At 42.5% G+C, this 27,985-nt stretch overlaps 1 protein-coding gene across 1 annotated transcript; it reads right to left on the reverse strand.

The window, feature by feature from the left end:
* spaca9 (sperm acrosome associated 9) lies at positions 1-26,719 on the reverse strand. The gene is made up of 4 exons (XM_078549985.1): positions 26,576-26,719; positions 23,245-23,447; positions 9,237-9,389; positions 1-127 (listed from the first exon to the last, which is right to left on the reverse strand). The coding sequence occupies exons 1-4, from the start codon at positions 26,717-26,719 to the stop codon at positions 94-96; spliced, it is 534 nt and encodes a 177-aa protein (XP_078406111.1). The 3' UTR covers positions 1-93.
* Between the last annotated feature and the right edge of the window lie 1,266 nt (positions 26,720-27,985).

The raw sequence follows: 27,985 nt of genomic DNA on the forward strand, positions 1-27,985 counted from the left end.
CAGAATACTAAATTCCTACAACACTTTCCTTGAAATGACAGTGGAAGAGATGGTGACATTCAGATTTCTGGAAATGGAAATTGGACGTGCCCATCATTTAGCAAATGCGGCTTTTTGCATTTCACATCTGTAACAGAGTTGAAGGAGCTTTAGGTTAAGATTTTGTACAGCTTCTACTACACATCTAACACTGTCCATAGGATGAACATTTAAATCAATGTGATGCAGATGAAGCACGACATTGATTTATTTTGTGGGTATATTCAAAACTGGAAAAAGAACTAAAGGTGCTAAACTCAAGTGGGAAGACAGATCGTTTATGACAGATATGTTGACTCACACTTCCCTCAATGCTATAATATCCTTTCTCCAGTTATTGACTACTGTCCTTGATACCACTGAGTAATGTGTTGAACCCATCTCGATTGGAATTACCTTTGGATTTATGTCTGGAGGATGGGTTCTAGAGAATGCCAGACCTCACAGATATTTATGATTTTCAGGAAGAAAATTCGTTTGTCAACCCAGCACGCCTAAATATAAAAATGTTCTGTCTAAAAGGCGAGTGACATATTAGACAAACATAATGAAATCAATGCTAATTTCATCTCTTGGGTCCAGTTCTTTTTAATGTTTTCTACTTAAAAGAGATTAAGTTTGTTTGGCTATATATGAAAGGAATTATATACATTCCTGCAGGAATGAGCAGCATTGGAGAAAAAATATCAGTACAAAAGGCGAAAAATATAATAATATAATAAGAGGACCGATTTCCCCAAATTGGTTGAGGTTCTCTTCAATACAAAAGCAAAATACTGCAGATGGTGGAAATCTGAAATGAAAACAGGAAATTCTAGAAATACTCAGCAGGTCTGGCAGCATCTGTGGAGAGAGAAACAGAGTTTCAGGTTGATGACCTTCCATCAGAACTCTGGTGAGAGGTTGTGGACCTAAAATAATAACGCTCTTTCTCTCTCAGCAGATGCTGCCTTACCTGCTGAGTATTTCCAGTGTTTTTGGAGGTTCTCTTTAAACTGAATAAGTACCTGAGAAATGGTCCCTATGAATTCTGTCTACCAGCTGTTGGGGCTTCCTGTTGGTATTTTCTTGATTTCAAATTTGATCAGATTGATAGACTCTTTAATTTACCCTCTCACTGAGGAAACCTGCCTTACTACATTAGAAAAGATAACTTGTGCTGTAAAATTTAACAATATTTGATATTTCTTTCAAACATTAACTTCAAGTAATTGCAGTGCCGAAGTTCTGGTTGTGCACTTTATTCAGTTTTTAATCAACAAACTGTATTGCTCAATAGTCTGACATAGTCGGCAAGCTGTCAATGAGAACATTGAGTAAAGTTGCTCCCAAAATGAATAACACTGGTCCTCCGATAAATTAGAAGGGCTTGCACAAAAGCTGCAATTGGCATTATTTTAAAAACATTAATGTCTTGTGTTTCAAAACAAACGTTTTAAGAACGAACCAGCCAATTCATGGTGCTCCCATTCAGACAGACCTCCGTTTAGAATCAATGAGGAAATATCCCATGGGATGGCACTGGAGGCTGAAGGAAGCAATTGGCCTCTACTATTCAAAGATGAGCTACCTTTGGCACAGAGCAGGTAGGGGCCCACATCAATGTACTCTGATCTATCTTGGTTAAGATAATGTGAGATGAGTCATCCACTTTTTGCTGCAATACAGATACATCTATATTCAATGTTTACAAAGTATGAAATAGAAGTAGATCCAAATATCTCCTGTTTTTATTGATCTGAAAGATCGCCTAAATTTTAGAATCACACCTATCGTACCCCCAGCATCAGAAAACTGTTATGTTATTCCACAGTAATTTATGTTGTTCTAATCATTGCAATTGTGCATGCTTAATAAACCAGAAGTGACAAGTGGGTGATTCATCTTGGCCTCAAACTGAAGTCCCCAACATCACAGATGCCAGACTTCAGTCAATTTGATTCACCCCATGCAATATCAAGAAACGGATGAGTGCACTGACTAAATATAGCTAAGGCTGTGGGTCCTGACAACATCCCGGTTATATTGCTGAAGACATGCGAACCAGCACTTGCCATGCCTCTGGTTCCCATACAGCTACTACAACAACCGGAATGTGGCTGACAAAGTAGAAATCGTCCTGGTATGCTCTGTTCACAAAAAGCAGGACAAATTAAATCTGCCCAATTACTGCTCCATCAGCCTACTGTCAATCATCAGCGAAATGATGGAAGGGTGTTATTGACACTGCTGAAGTGGCACTGACTAATAATCTGCTCAGTTTGGGCTCTGCCATGACCACCTGGGGAACAATTGTCTCAGATTTGCACCAAGTGCGGTAGTGGGCGGGAAAAAGGACGTTTTACCCGCTGGCCGCCCGCAATGGTGGATTTTGATGTTGTATTGTCCCAATCCCGCCTCATTAATTATGTATTCCCAGGAAACACACCGGGTGGCTTGTGGGGTGTTCTCTCATTTGCCTGCCCTGCCTTCACCTCAGTCATTCAGTAAACTGGGGGCCACATTTAAAGACCTCCCCTGCATAGAGCTAGCACTCTTCAAGGGACAGGGAGCTGCTGGGAACTGATGGCTGCCAAATGGAGAAAACATGCTGTCCCCAGATTTAGCGACACCTCCCTGAAGTACCTACTGGACGCAGTGGAGGCCCGCTACGATGTCCCCTACCCCCGCTCTGGTCAAAGGCGAGCGAGAAAGGTCACCAATCCAGCATGGGAGGTGGTGGCAGCGGTGGTCAGCACCAACACCTTGCAAAAGAGGACAGCCACCCAGTGCAGAAAGAGGATGAATGGTTTAATCCGTTCTGCCAGAGTAAGTCACTCTTTTCCTCACTCTCAGCTCGCACACTCACAAACCTATTACACATCCACAGGGATCTCACACCTCAAGAGACAACACCACTAACTCATACACACAGCCTCACATCTCCATCAGGCTCATACCCTCTAGAGTTCGGGTCCTCATCCTGTCCAGGGCTCTGCTCACCATATAAACATTCCATGGAGTGCCATGCATCCTACTCAGACTTTTTCCGTCTGTTTTCATGCAGGAGAAGCTGGCTTACAGCAGCAGGGAGAGGTCTCAAACCGTGCAGGGAGTGGCCTACATTAGGCCTCTCACTCAATTTGAGGAGCATGCCATTGCGCTGACTGGTGAGAACGTGAACCATGCCTGCGGCGACAGTGAGGTTGGCGGTAAACACCCACGTGATGATCCTGCACCACATCTTCCCTCTCTAAACGCAAATGTGAATGCTCTCTCTCATGCTTTTGACTCTGCTGCCATGCATTAATCATCTCTACTTTGGTTCACAGGGAGCTCTGCCAAGCGACCGACGCCCTTAGCCAGCAAGTCCCTCGGCTCCATCCAGGTCCACACCTCCAGTGAAGAGGACACCTTCTCCATTGAAGACCTGGAAATAAGCAGCCCAGGAGACCCGTCACAGTGCTTACTCGCACCCTCCACCAGTGCAGAAACACACACCTCTGTGGGGCCTAGATCTAGAGCAGGCTTGGGTTCACAATCTGGTGGGCACCACATGGACATGTGTCCATGGTTCAGCCGAGCTCTCCGGCACTTGGAGGACTGCTGAGAAAGAGGCATCTGTGAGGTCCAAGTCAGATGATGAGCCTCTGGATTCGGCCTTCCAGCTCATCATGGGGAGTCAGCAGAAAGTGAGGGAACATCATCCAGAGCTGCTGGAAACCCTCAACAGAGTGGTACATGAGTCGGAGGAGTGTATCCACCTGCTCTCTGATGAAGTGGTGCCCACATGTGCACGTAGGGAGGTCTCCATGAGAAGGATGGCAGATGCCATGGAGACCCTGGTCCAGCAGAATGTAGAGATTAGTGTAGAGCTGCACTCTATCGCAGTAGTCATGGGCAAGTTCCTGCAGTAGCAACGTGAGAGGGAAACGGGGCACCTCAACGTCCCTCCAGGTGCTCCTTCCCCACAAGGAGTCAGGCTGGGGCCCTCGGGCACCGAAGGGAGGAGTGGCAGCTGGACACCCCTGGGTCATCCACTCAGGAATCTCAGAGGCTGTCCTCTCCCTCCGAGTCCCCTTTGCCTGTGACTCCCTCAACCTCAAGCTCTGTCACCGGAAAGGGAACAGCTGGCCCACAGGAGGACAGCCAAAGCAAGCCAGGGCCTTCAAGGCCTCAGCTCTCCAGAGGACCCACGCCAAAGTAATCAGAGCCAACAGGGCCAACCATTGCACAGGCTGTCTCCACCCCTGTTACAGAAGTCAGGGCAGCCCCGAGAAGGGGGAGGATTCATGAAGCCTGTAATGAAGCCTGTAATGAAGCTGAAACACACCATTACACATTATTCAGTGCAAGTGAATATATTTTCAGATTATAAAGTGACAAAATGTGTTCACCTATGCAACCACTTGTGATCAGAAATCCTTAACTTTTCTAGGCCTACTACTTCTTGACGCCCGACGCCAACAGGGACGGAAAATTCTGGCCTTAGCTTCAGCCTTCATTGCAACCTTGGTCCAAACAGGGATAAAGAGAAGAATTCTAGAGTTGAGGTGAGTGACTGCCATTGACATGAAGGCAGCAGTTGACAGGGTGCAACATCAAAGAATCCTTGCAAAACTGAAGTTGTATATCTAACAGCACCCTGGGAGGGCCTTCATCACACAGAGTTGCAGCAACTCAAGAAGACAGTCAGTGCTACCTTTTCCAAGTTAATTAGAAATGGGCATAAGTGCTGGCTTTGCCATTGACAACCACATCTCGAGAATTAATAAATTTAAAAATGTAAGTAACTGAGGACTTAAGTGAGAAGTCCATGGATCATATGAGAGAAAGCACATGGGCATTTTTCACTGAGTCCACACTTAGTTTTAAATGTATTTATCTTCAGAGACATAAATTACTGTTGGAAGGTGCCATATTTAAGTGTGGATATATGGTTTGGAGTTGGAATGGCGCACCAGGATACAGAATTTTCCAAATAATCCTTATAAAGGGCTCAATATCTTTGAATGGGCTTTATGTAGGCACTTGACTAAGGCTCACCATCATCAAGGTCAGGTTTCTGACATGAGGCCCAAGAGCTGACCTGATGTGCTAGGTTTAGATTTCTGGCCCTCCAGATGGTAACATTCTAGCTGAGGCCAGATTGCTGGATTTCCGCAAATCCCAAAAACCTTCAGGACTGGAATATTTTCTCTTGATCTGCCAGCTGCAGCCAGGATAGTGTTTGGAGAATTAATTTTATGGATTTTGAATATATGCTCCCATGTTTCAAAATCTCTGGTTCAATGATGATTCAATATTAGCAGGCGTAATTTCCTCTGTAATGTGCTGCAGTGGATTCTGTGGGCAGTCCGACACACCACGTTTGGAAGGTGGTGGGGGAGGGGACGGGGTGTTCCTTGTCTCTTGTCAGTTGCACGCTGTTGTCTGGCACCGTGGACATTCTGTTCTTGTCTCAACTTTGAAGAACACCTCACTGAGTTCCATACTTCCTACTCCTCAATTACTGCCCCATTCCTGTGTTGCCTCTGACCTGGCACCAAACCCTTTATCCACTAGCATCATCAGTGATGGGTAAGTGCTCACATCTTGGTGAATCATCAGCGCATAATATTGTGAGCGTTCCAGAGCTTGGGCTGATGTCTGTTGAAGTATGCTTGGAAATACTTGGCTTCAGTCCTTGGGGGATGCGGTGTGTTGCTCCGAGTGTTCTTTAGCTCCAGGGGGCCTAGCTATGGAGAGCAGACTATCATGTCAGCTTCAAAACAGTGCCATCAGTGGAACTAATGGACAGCTGTTGCCAAGAGTTATTGCACAGCATAACGCCTGACCTCATCTGAAACTGCTGTTGATCTCCAATTTCTGATTGTATCAATGTTCTTGGAGGCAGAACAAAATGGGAAAAGAGTATTATTACAGTTGGTAGTGGAGCCTGTATCACTTCTTCCATCTATTCCAGGAAGATTAGTGAAACTGTTTTGCTCTTCACCTCTGTAAGTACTAATAAATGCTGATGTTTTCCTCCAGTTTGGCATGATGGTTGGGTGCAATATTTTCCTTAGCTGTCACCTTTGCCTCATGGAAATGTCTCCCTTACTCTTTTCATTTGTAGGTTTTGTAATTTCCTCCTAGGTATCTTTCCTGGTCTGATGATTTTGAGGATGGAGTGCAGACCCATTGACTAACACCCTCTTCCTGATTAGGATGACATCGGCCTTTCAGTGACTTTGATGCCAATTTCTAATCAGCTCTGCAGTTTAATTACTGCTTGGTCACTTATATAGCCAATATGCCTCATTTCCTGCAGAGAGAAAAACAGAGTTAACGTTGAGTCATTAACTCAGTTTTTTTCTTTATGGATGTGTCCTGATCTCTCGAGTATTTTCCAATAGTCTTAGGCTGGGATTTTCCGATGGTGCCGTGGCTGGACCCACCGCAGGGGATGTGGCAGGACAGCCAAAAGTTCATTGACCTTTGGTGGGACCAGAAGATCCTGGCCTTAGTTTTTATTTCAGATTTCCACCGTCTGCAGTATTTTGCTTTTGTGCCTCATTTCCTGCTAGGTAAATGCAAAACTGATTATTGTGGCTTCATTCTGATTGGGAACCTTAACTTAAATCAGAAAATCTGTCCACAGTAGCAAGAGCAAAAGTAAAAAGTGCAACTGAACTAATAACTTTCAGATTAAGGAGTATTTCGCTGGAAACTATTCAATCTCACCTATAGTATATTTGACTTAATGCTAGAATTATCACAGTTATTTTGTAAATTTTCTCCTCAAAATGAGAGATATCAGGACTAATGGCCACATCTCTCTTTTTCCATTGTTGTTTTCTTATCTTCATATTCTTCCCTTGAAGTATGGTGTGGAGTGGTGGTAGGGTACACAGGTTAATTAGCAATCTGTTAGGCCACAATAGGAATGACCATAGTCACTTTATACCAGCTGATAGAGTGGCTGGTTCTGTATGGTGAGGGAGTTTTATGGCTCCCACAACCCATATGTTGAGGAGGGGAAGGGCAAGGGGTAGTCATCCACTTCTGGCAGACACTATCCCACTAGTGATCAACCCAGAATTCAGAGCCAGAGCTCTGGCCTCCACTCACTACCTAGATTTGAACCCTGCACATCCTGACTCAGCCTGGGAATCCTACTTTTAAAGCTTACAGCTGACTCCACTATTTTCATGAAGTATTTGTATTAAAGCTGATAAAGTATAAATAGGATGCAGAATAAGGCTTTTCCCCAATCATACACCTTAATCTATACATACATCAAACTGTGAGCTAACAATTTCATTTCCCACATATCAGGCTTACTACTGGTGGACCCACCTCTTAATGGAAGTGGATAAGACCTGCAGTGACACACAATACACATCACCTTTGAGACGCTATTTAAACACTATTTGTACTTATACTCTACAGAATTTTCATTTTCTTGCAATATCTACAGTAATACATTGAAATGCTTGAACAAAACTAAATGATGCATTTATGGACACTTATTTTGTTCCAGAATAATTTTGTTTCAATTTACCAATGAATGAATTAAACTTTAATATATATACTAAATAAACAATCATGACTCTGAAGCAACATATTTTGCAGGGGATATAGTGCTAACTCCCCAACCAGGCAGACTGTCATTCACGTCCACCTGATTTAATCAGTTCTGCTGTAAGACGCAAAGCAGATTAGCTTCAAGGAGAGGAACTTTTGACCTCACTCAATCACAGTTGTCCCCTGTTAGCTAATAGTGTACTTTGCCCATATGTTGGACCACTTAGTTGAACCGAAAGAATTAAATACAATTTGAAGAAAGGAAAATGTGTTTGTTTTTGATTATTTCTATCAGATTGGAATGGAAGAGAAACCAATAACATTTTAAGCACAAAGTGCATATCATTAGCAAGTCTCTAATCAAGTTTCATTTCCTAATTTTCTTCCAACCTTTATTGAAAGTGAGGGATAAAGCTTAACAGGTTTTGGCAGCCTTCTAGAGTTTGTAGGCTATTCAAACATAGGGGCCAGCACAGTAGAATTCTGACCTCACCCATTGTGCACAGGTATGTCCTTTTCATCAAGGGCCACTGGATAGCAAACAGAAGCAGGGACACTGGCTAGTATTTCTTTTACCAAGCCTGGTGCGACTGAGGGCAATTAGCCCAGTACCAGTATCCTGGTTGAGCAGAGTTCAAGGATTAAAAACATGATCTGCTTGATCTGTATAGTTCAGCATTAATGCAGAACTATATCTGTCCACTAAGGCGATGGAATGGAACTAGGTAACAGCTGTGGTTCTGTGGGATCACTCTTCCATCTGGGTCAGAAAGTTTCAGGTTCAAGTTCCAATCTAGGGACTTAAGCATAAGATTTAGGCAGACATCCCATTGTAGTACTGCGGGCGTGCTGCACTGTTGAAGGTGCTGCCTTTCAGATGAGACATCTAACCAAGACCTTGTCTGCCAGTTGGATTGAACATAAAAGATCCGTGGGGCGGGATTTTACGTTTCCGCCGAAGTCAGTGGAGTTTAGAATGGCTCACTGCATTTTACGACCCCGTCCCCACCACAACGGGCCTGTAAAATTCCGGCCTTAGTGTCCTGGCTAATATTTATCCCTCACCAACATCACTAAAAAACAGTCAGTCATTCTCACATGAGCTGTGTTGCAAATTGGCAGGTGTATTTGCCACATTACAACAGTGACTACACTTCAGAAGTACTTCATTGGCTGGAAAAAGTTTTGGGGGATCCTGAGGAAATCTAAGTCCTTTGTTTTAGTTAGTGACAAAAAAAAGAGTTATATTACAAAATAAACTGCTTTTGAAAAACAATTGGAAAATATGCTGTGCAGAAATTCAGTAACAACTCATTCAGTTTATTTCTAATCCACTGTCTTTCTCCAGGATGGAAGGGCTGCAACTATTTAATAGCTACTACTGAAGACAACTGAAACATTATCAGCTCTAATGATGGCTCTAATGATGGTGCTGAGTTGGAAGTTTGTGTATGGCAAGGGTTCAAAGACCATTGGTTTTACCAGGTGGTACCCATGGTAGTTTGGACTTTAACGATTTACTTTTCTGTTTGGTGGATGTTTTCCATTTCAAGGGTTTGTTTTCACAATTCTCCCTCTGAGTTTGAACAGTTTGTACGCTGTTGTCTTTGCTCTCTGGTGGTTCCTCTTTCTTGTTGCACTGAGCATACCTGTTATTTCTTGCAGCTTCATACTGGGCTGATTCAATGACGCCAATACCTTCCCTTAACAAATCTAGAGCAACTGGCAAGACGCTGATCACAGCACCATAGTGGTGCTTTGATTCATCACAGCTCAGGTGGTTCACCTCATCGTGTGGATACCTGCATCAAAATACGATAGCACTAAAACTTACCACACAATACATTTACCATAGCAGAGTTAGCCTGAGATTTCCATTACTGTATATAATTACCCCAAATTAGAAGCTGTGACTCCTGTCTACTATGCAAAGGAACTAAAAGCAGAATTGGGCACAAGGTTCCCTCAAAAATTCAATGCTGCTTTTCTTTCACAGGGTATGAGAATAGTATTGGTCTTACATGAACATCGCAAACAGACTAAGGGTAGGAAATAGGATTCAGGCCAATATTTTTTTAATTCATTCAAGGGATGTAGGCTTTGCTGGCTGGGCCAGCATTTATTGCCCATTCTTAATTGCCCTTTAGAAGGTGGTGGTGAGCTGCCTTCTTGAACCTCTGCAGTCCATGTGGTGTAGGTACACCCACAGTGCTGTTAGCAAAGGAGTTCCAGGATTTTGACCCAGCAACAGTGAATGAATAGCAATATAGTTCCAAGTCAGGATGGTGAGTGGCTTGGAGGGGAACTTCCAGGTGGTGGTGTTCCCATGTGTCTGCTGCCCTTGTCCTTCTAGGTGGTAGTGGTTGTGGGTTTGCAAGGTGCTGCCTAAGGAGCCTAGCAGCCAGTTACAGTTTCTAATTTTGCATTAATTACAATGGAGATAGTTAAATACAGAATCACTACTGGCACCCACTGAACTAATGCCCTGTTTCACAAAAAAAGGGTTAACCCCACAGTAACCATTCTTGTAACCATATTGTATTTATGTAAACCCACATGTTCTGTTTGCCTACGATTTTCCCATTCCTCCCATTGTTATGAAAATGACGGTCCTATGAAATTAATTGGATTGAGAGTTTTTTCTTCCCCTCACGTCAAATCCGATCTGCAATAACACCAAAACCTCTTTTGGTTGAGGTGTTGAACAAAGTGATTTTTAGGTGACAGCATAGAAGCTAAATTCGTGTAGGAGGAAATTGTCAGTGACCGGACACTAAAATAATTGGATATATAATAATAAGCCATGGGAAAGGCAACGAAAGCTGACTATTATGTCACATTAAAGATATTCTGCCAAGCATCATTCAATTATAAGGCAATCATCTTTTCTGTGTATGGTGCATGGGCTACTGGCATTTCATGCACATACAAATGAAAAGTCAAATTACCATCGTTTCTGTGAACTAATGTTATAGCTTGATGGTTGCACCCCATTTTGAGAGATTCCTTGGCTGTTATTATTTATAATATATACTGTTTCAATTTTTATGTGGGTGTTTTATTCTGTTTTTAGTTGGATTTCCTGTCTACCATGGTTGACAATACAGACAGCAACTGTCACTGTGCTCTGTGCCCTTAATGTGCGATGATGCTCACAACAAGAGGATTAACGATTGTGATGCTATTACTGCAAATTCATAGAGAAGCAATCTGCTTTTAATAACCAGGGATTAAATGTCCACAGTTTTGGTATGAAGATGCCCCAAGAGATTTCAAAATAAGGTCCATATTCACATTCTTTGTGCTACGGCTTGGAAAATAGGGCATTTATTGGGAGAGGGGTTGTGTGGAGGGGAGTGGCAGGGGGGGACTGAAAATACATCAAGGTAACAGATCAACAAATTTTCCAAATATATGTCAGTGCTGACATTTTAAAGGTTTTGAAACTGGATACCTTTGTCTCTCTAATCAGATCTCATAGCCACATGTCTTGCCACCCCCACATTTTACATGACTCAGAAAAATACCATATATTGACAAAACGCAATAAGCTTATACAGAGATAGTGTGCATCACTGAAGGTTATAATGAAACACTTCCAATTTTTAAAAATTTGTTCATGGGATGTGGGTGTTGCTGGCTAGGCCAGCATTTATTGCCCACCCCTCACTGCCCTCGCGAAGGTGGTGAGCTGCCTTCTTGAACCACTGCCGTCCATGTGGGTGCAGGTACAAGCACTTCAAAAGCCTGAAGTCATATCTCACGCCTGCCACCTGGCACTGTTTGGAACTCTTCATATTTTGAGTGAAGGAACAAGATACAATTTCAACGTTAGTAATTTTACTTATTTCAGATGTGTGTGTGTGTGTAGGGGCAAGATGTTCTAGTTAGTATTGGCAAGCAGTATGCACATAAAGTTTAGGCATTATTTCACAGGTGTGAATTATTCATTTACACTTTTCCCTGATGTTAAAGCTACTGCTTTGTTTAATAATTGTGTCTAGTTCAAGCATTGGTTTTAATAAAAATTAAACAGAAATTATCTGCAGGGAGATCCAAAGAGTGTAGCCCTGATTTTAGCTGGAGCGGGAATTGAGTGGAGGCCCCCTCCATGCCTAACATTGGCAGTGTGAGGCCTGGGCAATTCAAAGTTCTTGGCTTTATCTACATGCTGCCAGTCAGCCACCCCCACCCCAGAAACAGGCAGGAAGCAATGACGGAGCAGGAGCAGAACTTGAAGTGACAGAAGACTGCTGCTGACACCAAAGGAATGGATGTGGGCAACAAGTTATGTGAGGGAGGGAGATGGTTTTCAGGAGAATCTTGTTAGACGGAAGAGGGGGGGTTGAGGGTATACAAGGTAGGGAGGCTTAACCGTTCACTGGAGCACAGGGGTGTATTCCTGCTCCTCCTGCCTCATAAAGAAAGTAACACAAGGGTATATAGATGAAAAATTACACCTGTTTGGGCTGCTTCCCACTAACAGGGAAAGTCACAGTAACTTCCTCACCTAGGCCAGAATTGAATGGGCAGATGGAGCATGGTCATCAGAGCTAGATCTTAATATTTAAGGAAATACCTCACTGGTATTAGGAATAGGTAAACCTAGAATAGACAAGTAAGCTCAGAGGCCAGATAGTGAGATTCAACATGAGTGGAATATCAACATTTCAATATGAAGAGAAGGACAATTAGTTAAATCCAGAACATACAAGATGTGAAGTAAGGAGGGATTTTTTTGCATTCATATTCACCTTCAAAATATGATTCATCTCAGAGGAAATCTCATGAGGTAAGAGTGTCTGAAAGCTTTCAGAAGGTTGGTGGAAGAACTGGATTGGTTTGGATTGGATGCTAAAATAAAAACAAAAATGTGCTGGAAATACTCAGCAGGTCAGGCAACACCTATGAACAGAGAAAGAGAGTTAACATTTCAGGCCAATGACCTTTCATCAGAGCTACACTCATCCAGACAAGTGGAGAGTATTCCATTGTACTCTTGACTTGGCTGCCTTGTCGAAGGTGGAAAGGCTCTGAGGAATCAGGAGGTAAGTTACTCGCCACAGGATTCTCAGCCTCTGACCTGCTCTTGTAGCCAAAGTATTTATATAGCTGGTTCAATTATGTTTCTGGTCAGTGGTAACTCTTGATGTTAATGGTAGGGGATTCAGTAATGATGATGCTGTTAAATGTCATGGTAGGTGGTTAGATTCTTTCTTGTTGGAGATGATTATCGCCTGGCATTTGTGTGGAATGATGTCACTTGCCACTTAACAGCCCAAAGCAGAATGTTGTCCAGGTCTTGCTGTATGCGGACTCTGGCTACTTCACTATCTGAGAAGTTCTGAATGATACTAAACATTGCAATCATCAGTGAACATCCCCACTTCTGACTGTATGATGGTAATTGATAAAGCTGCTGAGGCAGCTGGACCTAGGATGTTTCCCTGAGGAATCCCTGCAGCAATATCCTGGGGCTGAGATGATTGGCTTCCAACGCCCACATCCATCTTCCTTTATGCTATGAATGACTCCAACCAGTGGAAAGTTTTCCCCCTGATTCCCATTGACTTCAATTTTGCTAGGGCTCCTTGATGCCACACTCAAGTGCTGCTTTGGTGTCAAGAGCAGGGACTCTCATCTCATCTGATAAACTGAGGTGCCTGATAATGTAGTTTAGGTAGATGCTGAATATCTCCTGGCACTATTCAAAGAAGAGTATGGAGCTCTCCAGATATGCTGTTTATTCACGCCTCAGCCAACACCATAAAAGATAGAAGAGTCACTCATCTCAATGCCTTTAGTGGGATCAGCTGCGTGCATAATGATTAATTATTTGCCTACATTAACAGCCACAGGACTTTGATGTAGTTCATATGTGAAATGCTTTGAAATGTTTGTAAAGGCATAATTGGATGCCAATATAAATGCAAATCTTTCTTTTTTTAACAGCAAATGGTGTCAAGCAATGTTTTGTACTTTCCCGGAGCTTTTCACAGCTATGCTGGATGGTGCTCTGAGGGATTTGATGAAGGACTTTTATATTTATGTTTGGGCAGATGGCAGGATTTTCAACACTAGCTGAAATGAGGTGCATTGGCAAAATTTTGTTTGCCAAAGACTGCTCTATATTTATACATTTGGAAATTGATCTACAGCATATTATCAATTGCTTTGTTTGGCTAGCCTTTCATTATGGGCTGAGCATCCCCTTAAAAATAACTTAAATTATGCACAGACGACGTCCCATCAATGTTATAAAAAACCCAAGATTGTGATGGGGCAACAAAGCTAAATGCTGTGGATAGTATTACATACCTAGGTAATGATGCACAGTACGATCAGGAAATCAACAACCACATTGCAAAGATCAATGACTACAGGCCATATTGAAACTAATAAAGTGAAGCTAAGAAGAAAAGTTAAAGTTTTGGGTGCAAATGCTAATTTGCCAACGATGTTTTCAAATGGTTGCAAAACCTTAATTCTTCACCATCAGCGTGCGAAGCAGCAAGTAACATCAAGGGCATTTATAATCTCTCATGAAAATTAAGTGGCAGGAAAAGACAAAGTGAGAAACATCATAGTGCCAAAGTGGGCCAACATGACTAGCATCAGGTGGCCTGGAGATGTCTTTTACTTGCCAGATCAATGGCATCTCATAGTCATATTCTATATTCTATATATTCTATAGCATGTGCTATGGCAGTGAAGAGGTCAGCAGAGAATCAAATGAAATTTTCCAAAGTCCATGTCCAATTGCAGCAAGACCTGGACAATATCCAGGCTTGGGCTGACAAGTGGCAAATAACATTCACGCCACACAAGTGCCAGGCAATGACCATCTCCAACAAGAGAGAATCTAACCATCGCTCCTTGACATTCAATGGCATTACCTTCGCTGAATCCCCCACTATCAGCATCCTGGGGGTTACCATTGACCAGAAACTGAACTGGACTAGCCATATAAATACAGCGGCTACAAGAGCAAGTCAGAGGCTAGGAATCCTGCAATGTGTAACTCACCTCCTGATTCCCTAAAGTCTGTCCAGCACCTACAAGGCACAGGTCAGGAGTGTGATGGAATATTCCCCACTTGCCTGGGTGTGCAGCTCCAACAACGCTCAAGAAGCTTGATGCCATCCAGGACAAAGCAGCCTGCTTGATTGGCATCCCATGCACAAACATTCACTCCCCCCACCACTGACCCACAGTGGCAGCAGTGTGTACCATCTATAAGATGCACTGCAGGAATTCACCAAGCCTCTCTAGACAGCACCTTCCAAACCCACGACCTCTACCATTTAGAAGGACAAGGGCAGCAGACACGTGGGAACAGCACAACCTGGACGTTCCCCTCCAAGCCACTCACCATCCTGACTTGGAAATATATGGCCGTTCCTTCACCGTTGCTAGGTCAAAATCCTGGAACTCCTTTCCCAACAGCACTATGGGTGTACCTACACCACATGGACTGCAGCAGTTCCAGAAGGCAGCTCATCTCCACCCTCTCAGAGCAATTAGGAATGGGCAAAAAATGCTGGCCTAGCCAGCGACGCCCACACCTCATGAATGAATAAAAAAAAACTTGAAGCAAATATCTAAAGGGCATAATACTCATCCTGGGAAAATTTAGCTGAACATTACAAAGTTTAGAAATTTGTTGTAAAGCACAGTCCCACAAATTTTGAAGCAAGCAAAGTGTTAACAGTAGAATAAAAGAATTCCTGCAGAAAAGTCATCTGGCACAAGTTGGCAAAGGTAGAAGAAAGAACATTCAATACATGTGGCTTTCAATGTAGATAACACCTTCATCTATGAATCACTTCCACAAAAACTGGAGATTATGACTCTTTCGAATGCTTCAGTCTCATCGGTTTGAAGTGATATATTTATAGACCAGCGTGAATGGTAACATCACTTGTAAGAGCTGTGAAGGCAGAATGTCAGTTCCACATCTCATGTTCTATAGTATAATCAATCATCATACTGCTGTCCCTGTCGCACTTCAGGTGGCACATATATATATGCAAACTTTTGTGCTACTCTTTCATCTGATTGGTTTATATTTCAATTCAACTATGAGCTGTGGTGAAATGTATTTAAAAAAGCAGAATCTGAACCAATGAAGTCGCTCAGATACATTTCTAAAAACCTGTCGGCTGCAGCAACTCAGAACTATCAACATCCTCGGGGTTACCATTGACCAGAAACTGAACTGGACCAGCCATATAAATACTGTGGCTACAAGAGCAGGTCAGAGGCTGGGAATTCTGCAGAGGATAACTCACTCCTGACTCCCAAAGCCTGTCCACTATCCAGAAGGCACAAGTCAGGAATGTGATGGAATGCCTGGGTGAGTGCAGCTCCAAAAACACTCAAGAAGCTCAACACTATTCAGGACAAAGCAGCCTGCTTGATTGGCACCCCCTCTGCCACCTTCAACATTCACTCCCTCCACCACTGACGCGCAGTGGCAGCAGTGTGGACCATCTACGAGATGCACTGCAGCACCTCACCAAGGATCCTTCAACAGCACCTTCTAAACCTGCAAAAACTAACACCAAGAAGGACAAGGGCAGCAGATGCATGGGAACACCACCACCTGCAAGTTGCCCTCCAAGTCACATACCATCCTGATTTGGAACTATATTGCTGTTCCTTCACTGTCACAGGGTCAAAATCTTGGAATTCCCTTCCTAGCACTGTGACTGTACCTACAACAAAGTTCAAGATGCTGGCTCACCACCACCTTCTTAAGGACAATTAGGGATGTGCAATAAATGCTGGCCTGGCCAGCGACACCCATATCTCCTGAACATTTTTTAAAAACTCAATAGACATTTGCCTACCATTTTTCTTCCTCATAGTCAAATACCCAGAACACAAGCTAAGGTTTACAATATAATAAAAAACATTAAAAATGATGTTCTTCCCAATACATGATTTAAACTTATCTATAAAATTGTTCTATGCTTTTGAATGGCTAAATTAACATTTTTCTTTTGGACTCAGTTTCTCGCAAAAGCTTTGGCTTCCAATTAATGTTCTTCTCAGCAGTATAACTCCATTAGGTGAAAGGAATTATCAGCTTGTTCCTGCATATTGCAAGATGCTTTAGTTTGATCTTGTTCAGCAAATAAAAAATTCCAATATGTGTCAGTACGATTCCCTTAGTGCAATAACTAGAAATGTGGCTATCGTCAAGCTTTAACAGTACATGTGTTTACTTTACCAAGTCATGTGGAAATGAGCCAATGCATTGGAATAGTCAAATCTGAAGGTGACAAAAGCATGTATGAGGATTTCAGTAGTTGGTGGGCTGAGGTAGGGTAAAGGCTGGCATTTTACTGAAGGTGGGAGTAGGTGGGCAGGAAGGCAGTGAAGTCGAGGGAGAGAGGAGAAGGGGGACTTAATTGGAGATTGAAATCACTAAGGATGAGTAATCGCTCAGTGCGGAAGCTGAGAGAAAAGAAGGGCCAAGGATTTCAAAGAAGTGAGAGGTATGGAACAGGATGAGATTCTGTAAAGAGAAGAAAGTACCAGAACAGATAAGAGTCACATGCAATCCTACAGTTTGAGGGGGGAATGGGGTGGAAAATATAGCCAGTTAGGGCTGTTTCAGTAAGGAGAAAGGTGCTGTCACCCATAAGCTAAGTTTCAATCGAAGCCAAGATACAAATACAACCATGCACTATCAGGTTGTGGGTGGCAAGTGTTGTACTAGGCCTTTAAGAGATTGCAGCGTGACATCACTTTAAGGGAAGTGTGTCATGTGATCCAGCCTCTGTCTTACTTCAGCCTGGAGCAGAGTACACACACGCTGCTCTTCAGCTCTGATGTCTTCAAGCTGTCTGTCCATGTATATATGTTCACATGTGCCTAGAATTAATAAACAAACCTACAACATGTTTGTAACACAACATTCACTGTTATAACATGCACGACATTCACCACTGACACCATATCATGTGTGTCTAATGATATAAAGGCACCAATCACTCATAAGAGATTATGACCACGGCACAGTACTTGTGGAGACAAAGTTGCACCTTCACAGAGGATACCCTCCATTATTTTGTGTGGCACAACCACTATGCTAAATGGGATAGATTTCGATCAGATCTAGCAGTTCAAGACTGGGCAACCATGAGACACTGTGGGCCATCAGCAGCAGCAGAATTGTACTTAACCACAATCTGTAACCTCATGGCCTGGCATTTCCCCCACTCTACCAAGTGGGGTAGAGGATCAACCCTGGTTCAATGAAGAGTGCAGGAGGGCATGCCAGGAAATAAGGCATCAACCTGGTGAAGCTACAGCACAGGACTGCTTGCGTGCCAAACAGCATAAGCAGTAAGTGATTGACAGAGCTAAGTGATTCCACAACCAGCGAATCAGATCCAAGCTCTGCGATCCTGCCACGTCCAGTTGTGAATGGTGGTGGACAATTAAACAACTCACAGGAGGAGTAGGCTCCACTCATATCCTTATTCTCAATGATGGAGGAGCCCAGCACATCAGTGCAAAAGATAAGGCAACAATCTTCAACCGGAAGTGTTGAGTAGATGATGTATCTCGGCCTCCTCCGGAGGTACCTAGCATCACAGATGCCAGTCTTCAACAAAATCGATTCACTCCATGTGATATCAAGAAAGGGCTGAAGGCACTGGATACTGCAAAGACTATGGGCCCTGTCAATATTCCGGCTATAGTACACCACCACCTGCAAGTTGCCCTCCAAGTCACATACCATCCTGATTTGGAACTATATTGCTGTTCCTTCACTGTCACAGGGTCAAAATCTTGGAAATCCCTTCCTAGCACTGTGGCTGTACCTACAACACAGTTCAAGATGCCGGCTCACATAAGGCTCCAGAACTTGTTATGCCCCTAGCCAAACTGTTCCAGTACAGCTACAACACTGGCATCTACCCAGCAATGTGAAAAATTGCCCAGCATGTCCTGTCCGCTAAAAGCAGGACAAATCCAAACCGGCCAATTACTGCCCCATCAGTCTACTCTTGATCATCAGTAAAGTAATGGAAGGGGTCATCAACAGTGCTATCAGGTGGCACTTGCTTAGTAATAACCTGCTCACTGACGCCCAGTTTGGGTTCTCCTAGGGCCGCTCAGCTCCTGACCTCATTACAACCTTGGTTCAAACATTGAGAAAAGAGCTGAACTCCTGAGGTGATGTGAGAGTGACTTCCCTTGACATCAAGGCAGCATTTAACTGAGTGTGGCATCTCAGGTCCCTAGCAAAACTGGAGTCAATGGGAATCAGGAAGAAAACTATATGCTGGTTGGAGTCACACCTATCACAAAGGAAGATGGTTATGGTTATTAGAAGAATGAGAGGTAATCTCATTGAAACATTTGAGATTATGAAGAGGCTTGACAGGATAGATACTGAAAGGCTGTTTCCCCTGGCTGGGGAATCTATAAGAAAGGGGCATAGTTTCAGGATAAGTGGTGATCATTTAGGACTGAGATGAAGAGAAATTTCTTCACTCAAATCGTTGAGAATCTTTGGAATTGTCTACCCCAGAGGGTTGTGGATGAGCCATCATTGATTATATTTAAGGCTAAGATGGATAGATTTCTGGATTCTCTTGAAATCAAGGGATATGGAGACCGGGCAGGAAAATGGAGTTGAAGCCGAAGATCGTATTGAATGGCAGGGCAGGCTTGACAGGCTGAATGGTCTTCTCCTGTTTCTGTTTCTGATGTTTTTTATGTTGTGTAAGAAGGAGAAATGAAAGGTCATACAACTGAGTGACTGGAAGTGCAGGAGACAGCAGTGAAGGTCCTAAGAAGGACCAAGAGGAAAAAACAGGAGATGAAAATATTGGACTTAAGTTCAGAACAGCAGTCAAAATGGATTCACAAAGTATGTTTTTTGTTGGGCATGTATAAACTATTATTAATGTTAGGTTCCTACAACAGGAGAAGAAACCCATATGTTCAAAACTTTATCCTTATTGCTATTTTTAAAAATGGATTTTCTGCTGAGCCAAAAAAGATGGCTACTACAAGTCACATGACTACTACAAGTCACATGACTACAGGGTTGGTCCTTTGTCTGGGAGCTACCCCCAGGAGTTACAAGAGCAAAAGAATTATTTTCTCAGCTGCGGAATCTTGCACCTCATTATACAGACCCCCTGTAATCACAAAACCAGGGGACTCAATCACATCCAAAACTCATTATGCCTACAAAGCTGCTAACAGACTCATAGCACATAAGGAACTGTCCAGACCCATTTCAAAAGGGAATCAAAGAGACGTCATTTGTATCTGATAAGCTCACCTTGCTAGCAGAGTCAGTGTGTCAGCCTGGACAATAGCTGCCAACACCAGACCCTCAATTTGGATGGTAACTCTTTCAACAATTAATGACTGGGACATTATCAGTCCTGAATTCAAAGCCAGTTCTAGACACTGGATAAAATCCCTTTTGAAGTCATTGTGGAGAAAGAAAGTCACATGACTTGAGTGACCATTTTGAAATCTCTATATGCCTTTGAGAACTGAGAAATAGACAAGTTTGCTGTAACATCCAGCTGGGGAACCACCAAGAAGCAGACCTCTCCAGGCAGAACAACAGCCTGTATCTCAAAACCTGTCTCTGCTGGAAGATTACCTACCATCACCTACAGAACCGACCCAGTCTCTGTGCACCTACTTCATCTTGCAGCATTAGCGCCAACTGAAAAGCAAATACTACAACTTCGATCTTCAGACAGCTGAACACGATTGCCTACATGAAAGAATTCCTCATTGGACACTGACTTTGCACTCTGGAAATCACATGAATTAATATTCATTTCAGTGGTTCTTGTATTGTAAAACTCCTTTTTTCTATGCAGCCCCTTTAGCATGTTGTGTGTGTGTGTGTGTGTGGGGGGGGGTGGAGTTGCTAACACTCCTCCCCTGGGTTTTGAATGTAAAATAAACTTAACCTTCTGAGTTCATCTTATCTCAAATTTGCTGCAGGTTGTTAATAAATTGGATCACAAAAACCAAGGGATTGGGAAAACATGCATTTTTAAAAAAAAATTAATTCAAAACACCTTCTGCTTATGGACATGTGGTAAGCCGAAATAGGTACAGTTTGCCTACCTTTTTCCTATCCATAACACTAAGATTTTGACATTTGAAGGTTATCAGGTCTAATTTTCTGAAGTTCAAAATAATACCAAAGGTTTTGACTATTACCCAAGTTCGATATAGGAATCTGTTAGATAAACCCAGCAATGGGGCTCAGCTGTCAGCTGTGACCCAGTGGCAGCATTCTTGCCTCTGAATCAGGAAAGCTGAGAGTTTAAGACAAAAACAGAATTACCTGGAAAAACTCAGCAGGTCTGGCAGCATCGGCGGAGATGAAATCAGTTAACGTTTCGAGCCTTCATGGCTCTTCGGCAGAACTGAAGCATAGTTAGAAGAAGGGAGAAATATAAACTGGTTTAAGGTGGGGGGGGGGGGGTGGAGAGACGTTGAGGGTGTGGTGATTGTGGAGATGAGCAGATAATCAAAAGATGTCACAGACAAAAGGGTCAAAGAGGTGTTGAAGGTGGTGATATTTGTCTAAGAAAAGTGCTAATTAAGAATGGAAGACAGGATATTCAAAGTACAGCTCTAGTGGGGGTGGGGTGGAAAGACTAACAAGGTTTTAGTTTTAGATTTAAAAATAATGGAAATAGGTGGGAAAAGAAGAATCTATATAAATTATTGAAAAAAAAGCGGGGGCGGGGGGGGGGGGGGGGAGAAACGGGGTGGGGATAGGGGAAGGGGGAGTTTAAGATCTAAAGTTGTTGAATTCAATATTCAGCCCAGAAGGCTGTAAAGTGCCTAGTCGGAAGATGAGGTGCTGTTCCTCCAGTTTGCGTTGGGCTTCACTGGAACAATGCAGCAAGCCAAGGACAGACATGTGGGCAAGAGAACAGGGTGGAGTGTTAAAATGGCAAGCGACAGGGAGGTTTGGGTCTTTCTTGCGGACGGACCGCAGGTGTTCCGCAAAACGGTCGCCCAGTTTGCGTTTGGTCTCTCCAATGTAGAGGAGACCGCATTGGGAGCAACGAATGCAGTAGACTAAGTTAGGGGAAATGCAAGTGAAATGCTGCTTCACTTGAAAGGACTGTTTGGGCCCTTGGACGGTGAGGAGAGAGGAAGTGAAGGGGCAGGTGTTGCATCTTCTGCGTAGGCATGGGGAGGTGTCATAAGTGGGGGTTGAGGAGTAGGGGGTGATGGAGGAGTGGACCAGGGTGTCCCGGAGGGAACGATCCCTACGGAATGCCGTCAGGGAGGGTGAAGGGAAGATGTGTTTGGTGGTGGCATCATGCTGGAGTTGGCGGAAATGGCGGAGGATGATCCTTTGAATGCGGAGGCTGGTGGGGTGATAAGTGAGGACAAGGGGGACCCTATCATGTTTCTGGGAAGGAGGAGAAGGCGTGAGGGAGGATGCGCGGGATATGGGCCGGACACGGTTGAGGGCCCTGTCAACGACCGTGGATGGAAAACCTCGGTTAAGGAAGAAGGAGGACATGTCAGAGGAGCTGTTTTTGAAGGTAGCGTCATCAGAACAGATGCGACGGAGGCGAAGGAACTGAGAGAATGGGATGGAGTCTTTACAAGAAGCGGGGTGTGAGGAGCTGTAGTCGAGGTAGCTGTGGGAGTCGGTAGGCTTGTAATGGATATTGGTGGACAGTCTATCATCAGAAATTGAGACAGAGAGGTCAAGGAAGGGAAGAGAAGTGTCAGAGATGGACCATGTGAAGATGATGGAGGGGTGGAGATTGGAAGCAAAATTAATAAATTTTTCCAGGTCCCGACGAGAGCATGAAGCAGCACCGAAGTAATCATCGATGTACCGGAGAAAGAGTTGTGGGAGGGGGCCGGAGTAGGACTGGAACAAGGAATGTTCCACATACCCCATAAAGAGACAGGCATAGCTGGGGCCCATGCGGGTACCCATAGCCATACCTTTTATTTGTAGGAAGTGAGAGGAGTTAAAGGAGAAATTGTTCAGTGTGAGAACAAGTTCAGCCAGACGGAGGAGAGTAGTGGTGGATGGGGATTGTTGGGGCCTCTGTTCAAGGAAGAAGCTAAGGGCCCTCAGACCATCCTGGTGGGGGATGGAGGTGTAGAGGGATTGGACATCCATGGTGAAGAGTTTAAGCTCCACTTGAGCTGTCTTTCAGGTGAAACTTTAAACCGAGGCTCTACCTGCCCTCTCAGGTGGGTGTGGTACTGTGCCATTTCAAAGAAGAACAGAGGAGTTCTCCCTGTGCCCTGGCCAATATTTATCCCTCCACCACGATCACTAAAACAGATTAGCTAATCATTATTATGTTGAAATTTGTGGGATCTTACTATTCTCAAATTTCCTACATTATAACAGTGACTACACTTCAAAAGTGGAATATGCTATATAAATGCAACTTCTTCCTTTCTTTACTGATCTGAGGTTAATGGAAATTCACTAAATGAGTTTTGGATTATAACTCGTGACCTTCAGTTTCAAGTGAATCATTTAATCGCTTGAGCTACTGGACCATACCAAGCCAAGCCTTTCTTTGGCAGAATGGTGGACTATTGTGGCAACATTCATGCAACCCTTGTACATTACTTTCAAAATAACTTTATAAGGCTTACTTGGCTCGGATACTGGACATGTCATAGTTGCAGCTGAGAAGGAGTTTGCACTTCTCCAGTCTATCATCAGGCGAGCAAGCTTTGGGATTTATATCCTCGAGTTGACTACAAAACTCACTGAGATCTTTGCAAAGATCCAGGAACATGATCAAGATTCTCCTGTCAGTTGAATTGTCGCAGTAGTGGTCAAGGTAATTTTGAACCTGCACAGAGAAAAGATAAAATAAAGATCTAAATTAATCTAATGGTTAATGACGATAAAAGGTAGTCATTCACAACTTGCCTCCACATCATTTCTAAAATTTAGACAGTAATAATTGAAAATCTGAGATGAAACATTTATAATGAAACTTCTTATTTCAAAATGGTTTTCCTACTTCCCCTTGCAGTGTTCCTTTACTATGGACTGTCTATGACTCAGTTAACAGGCTTTGCTTTAGGCCTCCAGTCTGCTCCTTGGCTTCCACCAATATCATGAGAAACCTGCCAGCTAGAGGTACACAAGCCCCAAATTTTTTTTATGCCTCTCAGAGAGAGAAAGTGCCCGGCAATAGAGTTGCGAGTGAAGATTTTGGTTTTCACAATACAAAAATAACAATTAAATAATAGAAAAGGTACAATGTACTTAATAATTATTTATCATTTCCAGAAAACCCCACCATTGTTAAGTTTGTGCCATTTTCCAGTCCGATATGAAATAGTCGATATTTGTCGAATTTTGGGCATGTGAAGAGTCAGGTGTCACAGCTGGAAGTGTAACACTTCCAGATCAGCATGAATCATCTACAGAGTAAAGTTTCCTTAACTCTGGTCCAAAAAAGGAGGAATATTTCCTTTGGTCATTTTGTGCTAGCGATACCATTAATATTATGTTCACTATTTCTAGCTATATCATAAAGTGATCTAAAATAACACATTTCACTGCTAGACTAGAACAGTGATCAAAGGAGCCCTCCCGCTATGATGTTACTCATGTGAAGCAAACAGAGTAAATCCAACGTATTTTAAATCCCAGAAGAGTACAGCCTTACTGCAACTATGTGCATATTCCTACTTCCCATGTCAGTCATTACATTCACCCTAATGAATAAAACTGCTAATAATATATGTGTTGGATTAGAAGCACAGTTTTTTTCCTGTGGCTCACTTCTTAAGCATCCCCTGTTACTTGCAGAGAGATGGCAATTTTATCTAATCAAACTTAATGTCACCCACATATGATCGGTAATATTATGATAAATGGTCCAAAGTCTTTCTTTGCCACAAAATGTATAATTAACTAATAACTGGTAAAATAAATGGTGGGAAAAGCTGGGTGCAGGGGAAGGAGGGGGTAGTGGCGTGGGGGCTGGGTTGCTCATTTTAACCATTATTTTGTATTGGAAATTGAACACCCACTTGGTGTAATTAACTCACAATCCCATCTTTCAATGAGTTAAGGAAGTGTTATGATCACCTTGGGGGAATAGTAAACCAAACCAAAATAACCAAATTTCCCAAATGACCCCCAAAGAAGAAATTACCAACAAGATTTCACTTTTTGTAACTTACAACAAGATTTCACTTCTTGTAACTTACACTTTAAAACAAAACAGAATCAACGTGAATTAAACACGAATTAACATTCAAATAAACTGGGAAATTTCATTTCAAAAAGTCAATATGACAAAGATACACCTTACACAACCACAAGCATTCCCCATCAACATGTATGACAATATGTAACTACACAGTTCTACAAAAGCTGTTCTTTATTTGCATAGAATAAGTCAGCAGTCCTATCTGACAGCAGCTTTCACCTCTGAGTTTCAAGTGTACTATTATCATCAGCAAGACACATTTCTACAAACCCTCTCTCTCTCCGATCACCACAGCCCTGATGGTGTAAGATTTCCAGAGTTACTTTTCAACTGACCAACAAATAACACCCAGGGTTCACAGTTTAGCCACTTCTGGGAAAACACCCAGGTTTTTAGCATCTCTGAACTATTCACACAGCTTTCCATGCTTTAGACCCTTTTAGTCAGCTCGCATAATGCCTCTAAGAACTCCTGTCTCTTTTTTTTAAACCAAACAGCAAAACTGACCTCTTCCTAAGAGTGATTTGCTTCTTCTCCTCACAAGTATTTGGTGTGTTCCTCTTTCTGTCTCTGTCTGCTTTCTCTTTGTGTCTGCATCCATACACTCATCGCCTTCAGTTCCTCTGCTTGTAGCTTTCCTTTGTGTCTACAGTTCCCTTTTGTGTCTGCCAGCCATACTGCTTCTTTCTTAACTTCCTTTCTATTGGTACTGTTTCTAGATAAAGAATTGCCAGGTCACATGGACCATTTCTTATTATCCAAGAAAATTACAATTGATCCCTTTACTATTGATGCAAACTCTTAAAAGTCCTTTTCAAACATTCTTAAAAACATTTAAAGATTCCACATACCTTTTAAAGAAATTATAAAATTTCTGTACGCTACTGCTTTGGGGTCAAAGGCCATCATAAAAGATAAATAAATATGATACAGGTTAATGAGGTATTTGAGATTTTTTTTCTACATTCATAGTTATGCTGATCAGGGATATATACCACCACAAAACTTGAATGCATTTTTGTCAATTATCTAATGGCCTTCTCTGGTATATGATTCTATGATTCTGTACTCAGAATTCTCATTAAATAATCATGCTAGATAACCTGTGTTTTCCATGTTATCTAGAATTTTTCAAATCTGGATCGTATTCATTCAACCATCTTTTTCAGTTCTTCCAGTCCCTCCTGAAATCATCCTTACCATTCTCTGAACCCTCAAGGTTCCAAGGAGGATTCCAAAAATGACACACAATATTCCAAATGTGGGCCTACCAATGAGCTACACAGAGTTAAAATGAATTGACTTTACAGCTGTGAAATAAACATATTGAGTGACTGATTTAGGTGACATCTGATATGCCATATTGGGGACTTTAATTGTAGATGTATATTGTAAGTGGAAGTACTTTCATTTTAATTGATTTTCAATTGGAATAAACAATAATCAAAAAACAGCCCTGGTTAGTGAAGTATCATCATCAATGGCTCCAGGGTGTATTTAACAGAGACTACTGGAAACAAGGCATCCAGGAACTTCCAAACATTTATATGCAACTATGTACAGGGATAGGTAAGCATGAGGCTCCTTCCAGTTGCATCTTTCTCCGAGTTTCAGTGACATGATCTGACATCACTGATGATGTATATTAGCTATTATTAGCATAATAGCTTTATACTACAGTTAATACAGCTCTGATTTAAGCAAAGTCCTCTTTAATGAGTAGCCATGATAAAATAAACACATATAGTTACCTGTGAAAGAGTAGATACAGGTTTGGTCTTGTCATGAGCATTTTCACGTGTATGATCCAGAGCTGCAACAAACGTGAATTGCTGCTGTTTGAAGAGTAAGTAGCGTTGTTCCAGATCTCGCAGGGTTGCCTTCAGCTCATTCATGTCTTTATAAGAAGCAGTGAAAGGTATTTGTTTGGATCTGATAGAAATCCATGAGCTAACTCATTCACAATAAACTTTTACAGTTCGAACCCTATAACAAGTGTAACACTAAACCTAAAGGACTGTGAATAGAGACGCATCATTTGAAACTTGAAAGTTGCAACAGTTTCCTTGGAAATCTCCCAATTTTGCTCTTAGATTTGGACCAGAAATTCCCTCCAGAACACCTAATCCTGGTTTACTTTCTGCTGCAGCTGCTAAGTGACACTACTTCTAACCTTTATGAATGTATTCCTCCAACCATATTTGATTCAATAGATACTGGTGACCCTGTGACATAGTTCACAGGAATTGCAAGATATGGAATGTAGAGATTAACTACTGCCCCATTGGAGCATAAACAGGAAAGTGCGGTATTACAATAAATTTTCCATAGCAATACATGATATGATTGGTTTCAGTTAAAAATCTTACATATAGCTGATATTTAAAGATGCATGTCTCTCAGAGATGTAATATTTGTAGTACTATTTAACCAGCATTTACAAAACGTTTTCGCGAAGAGGAACATAGGAGGAGAAGTAGGCCATTTGCCCCTCCAGCCTGCTCTGCCATTTATTTAGATCATGACTGATCTGTACCTCAACTTCATTTACCCACCTTAGCTCCATATCGCTTGATACCCTTACCTATCTATTGATCTCAGTCTAGAAATCTCCAGTTATCCCATGCCATTTCCACAGGGAGAGGTTCCTATCAATCTTTGTATGAAAAAATGCTTCTTGATTTAAAATTACATCCCCTTATTATTGATTCCACCATCAGAGGAAACAGTTTCTTTGGTCAGGACTTTCTGGTCCCACGGTGAAATTCCCACCTGAAGTCAATGGACCTTTTGCTGGTGCGTCAAATTTTCCATCCCGCCCGCGACGATTCCTGCCACAGGTAGGACTGGAAAATTCTGGCCTTTGTATTGACTGGACTGAATTCTTTTAATATTTTAGACAGCTCAATCAGATCACCCCTTAACTTTCTAATCTCGAGGATACAAGCCAAGTTTGTGCAACCTATCCTCACAATTTAACTCTCTAAGACCTGTTATCACCTGCTCTGCACCCCCTCCAAAGCTAATATATCCTTCCTGAGGCGAGGTTCTCAGTAATAAATGCAGTACACTAAATGGAGTCTAACCAGTGATTTATATAACTGTAACATAACTTCCACCCCTTTGTCTTCCAGGTTCCTTGAGATAAAGGCCACCATTCT

The sequence above is a fragment of the Cetorhinus maximus genome, chromosome 10 (genome assembly GCF_964194155.1).
Source record: "Cetorhinus maximus chromosome 10, sCetMax3.hap1.1, whole genome shotgun sequence".
Lineage (NCBI taxonomy): Eukaryota > Metazoa > Chordata > Chondrichthyes > Lamniformes > Cetorhinidae > Cetorhinus > Cetorhinus maximus.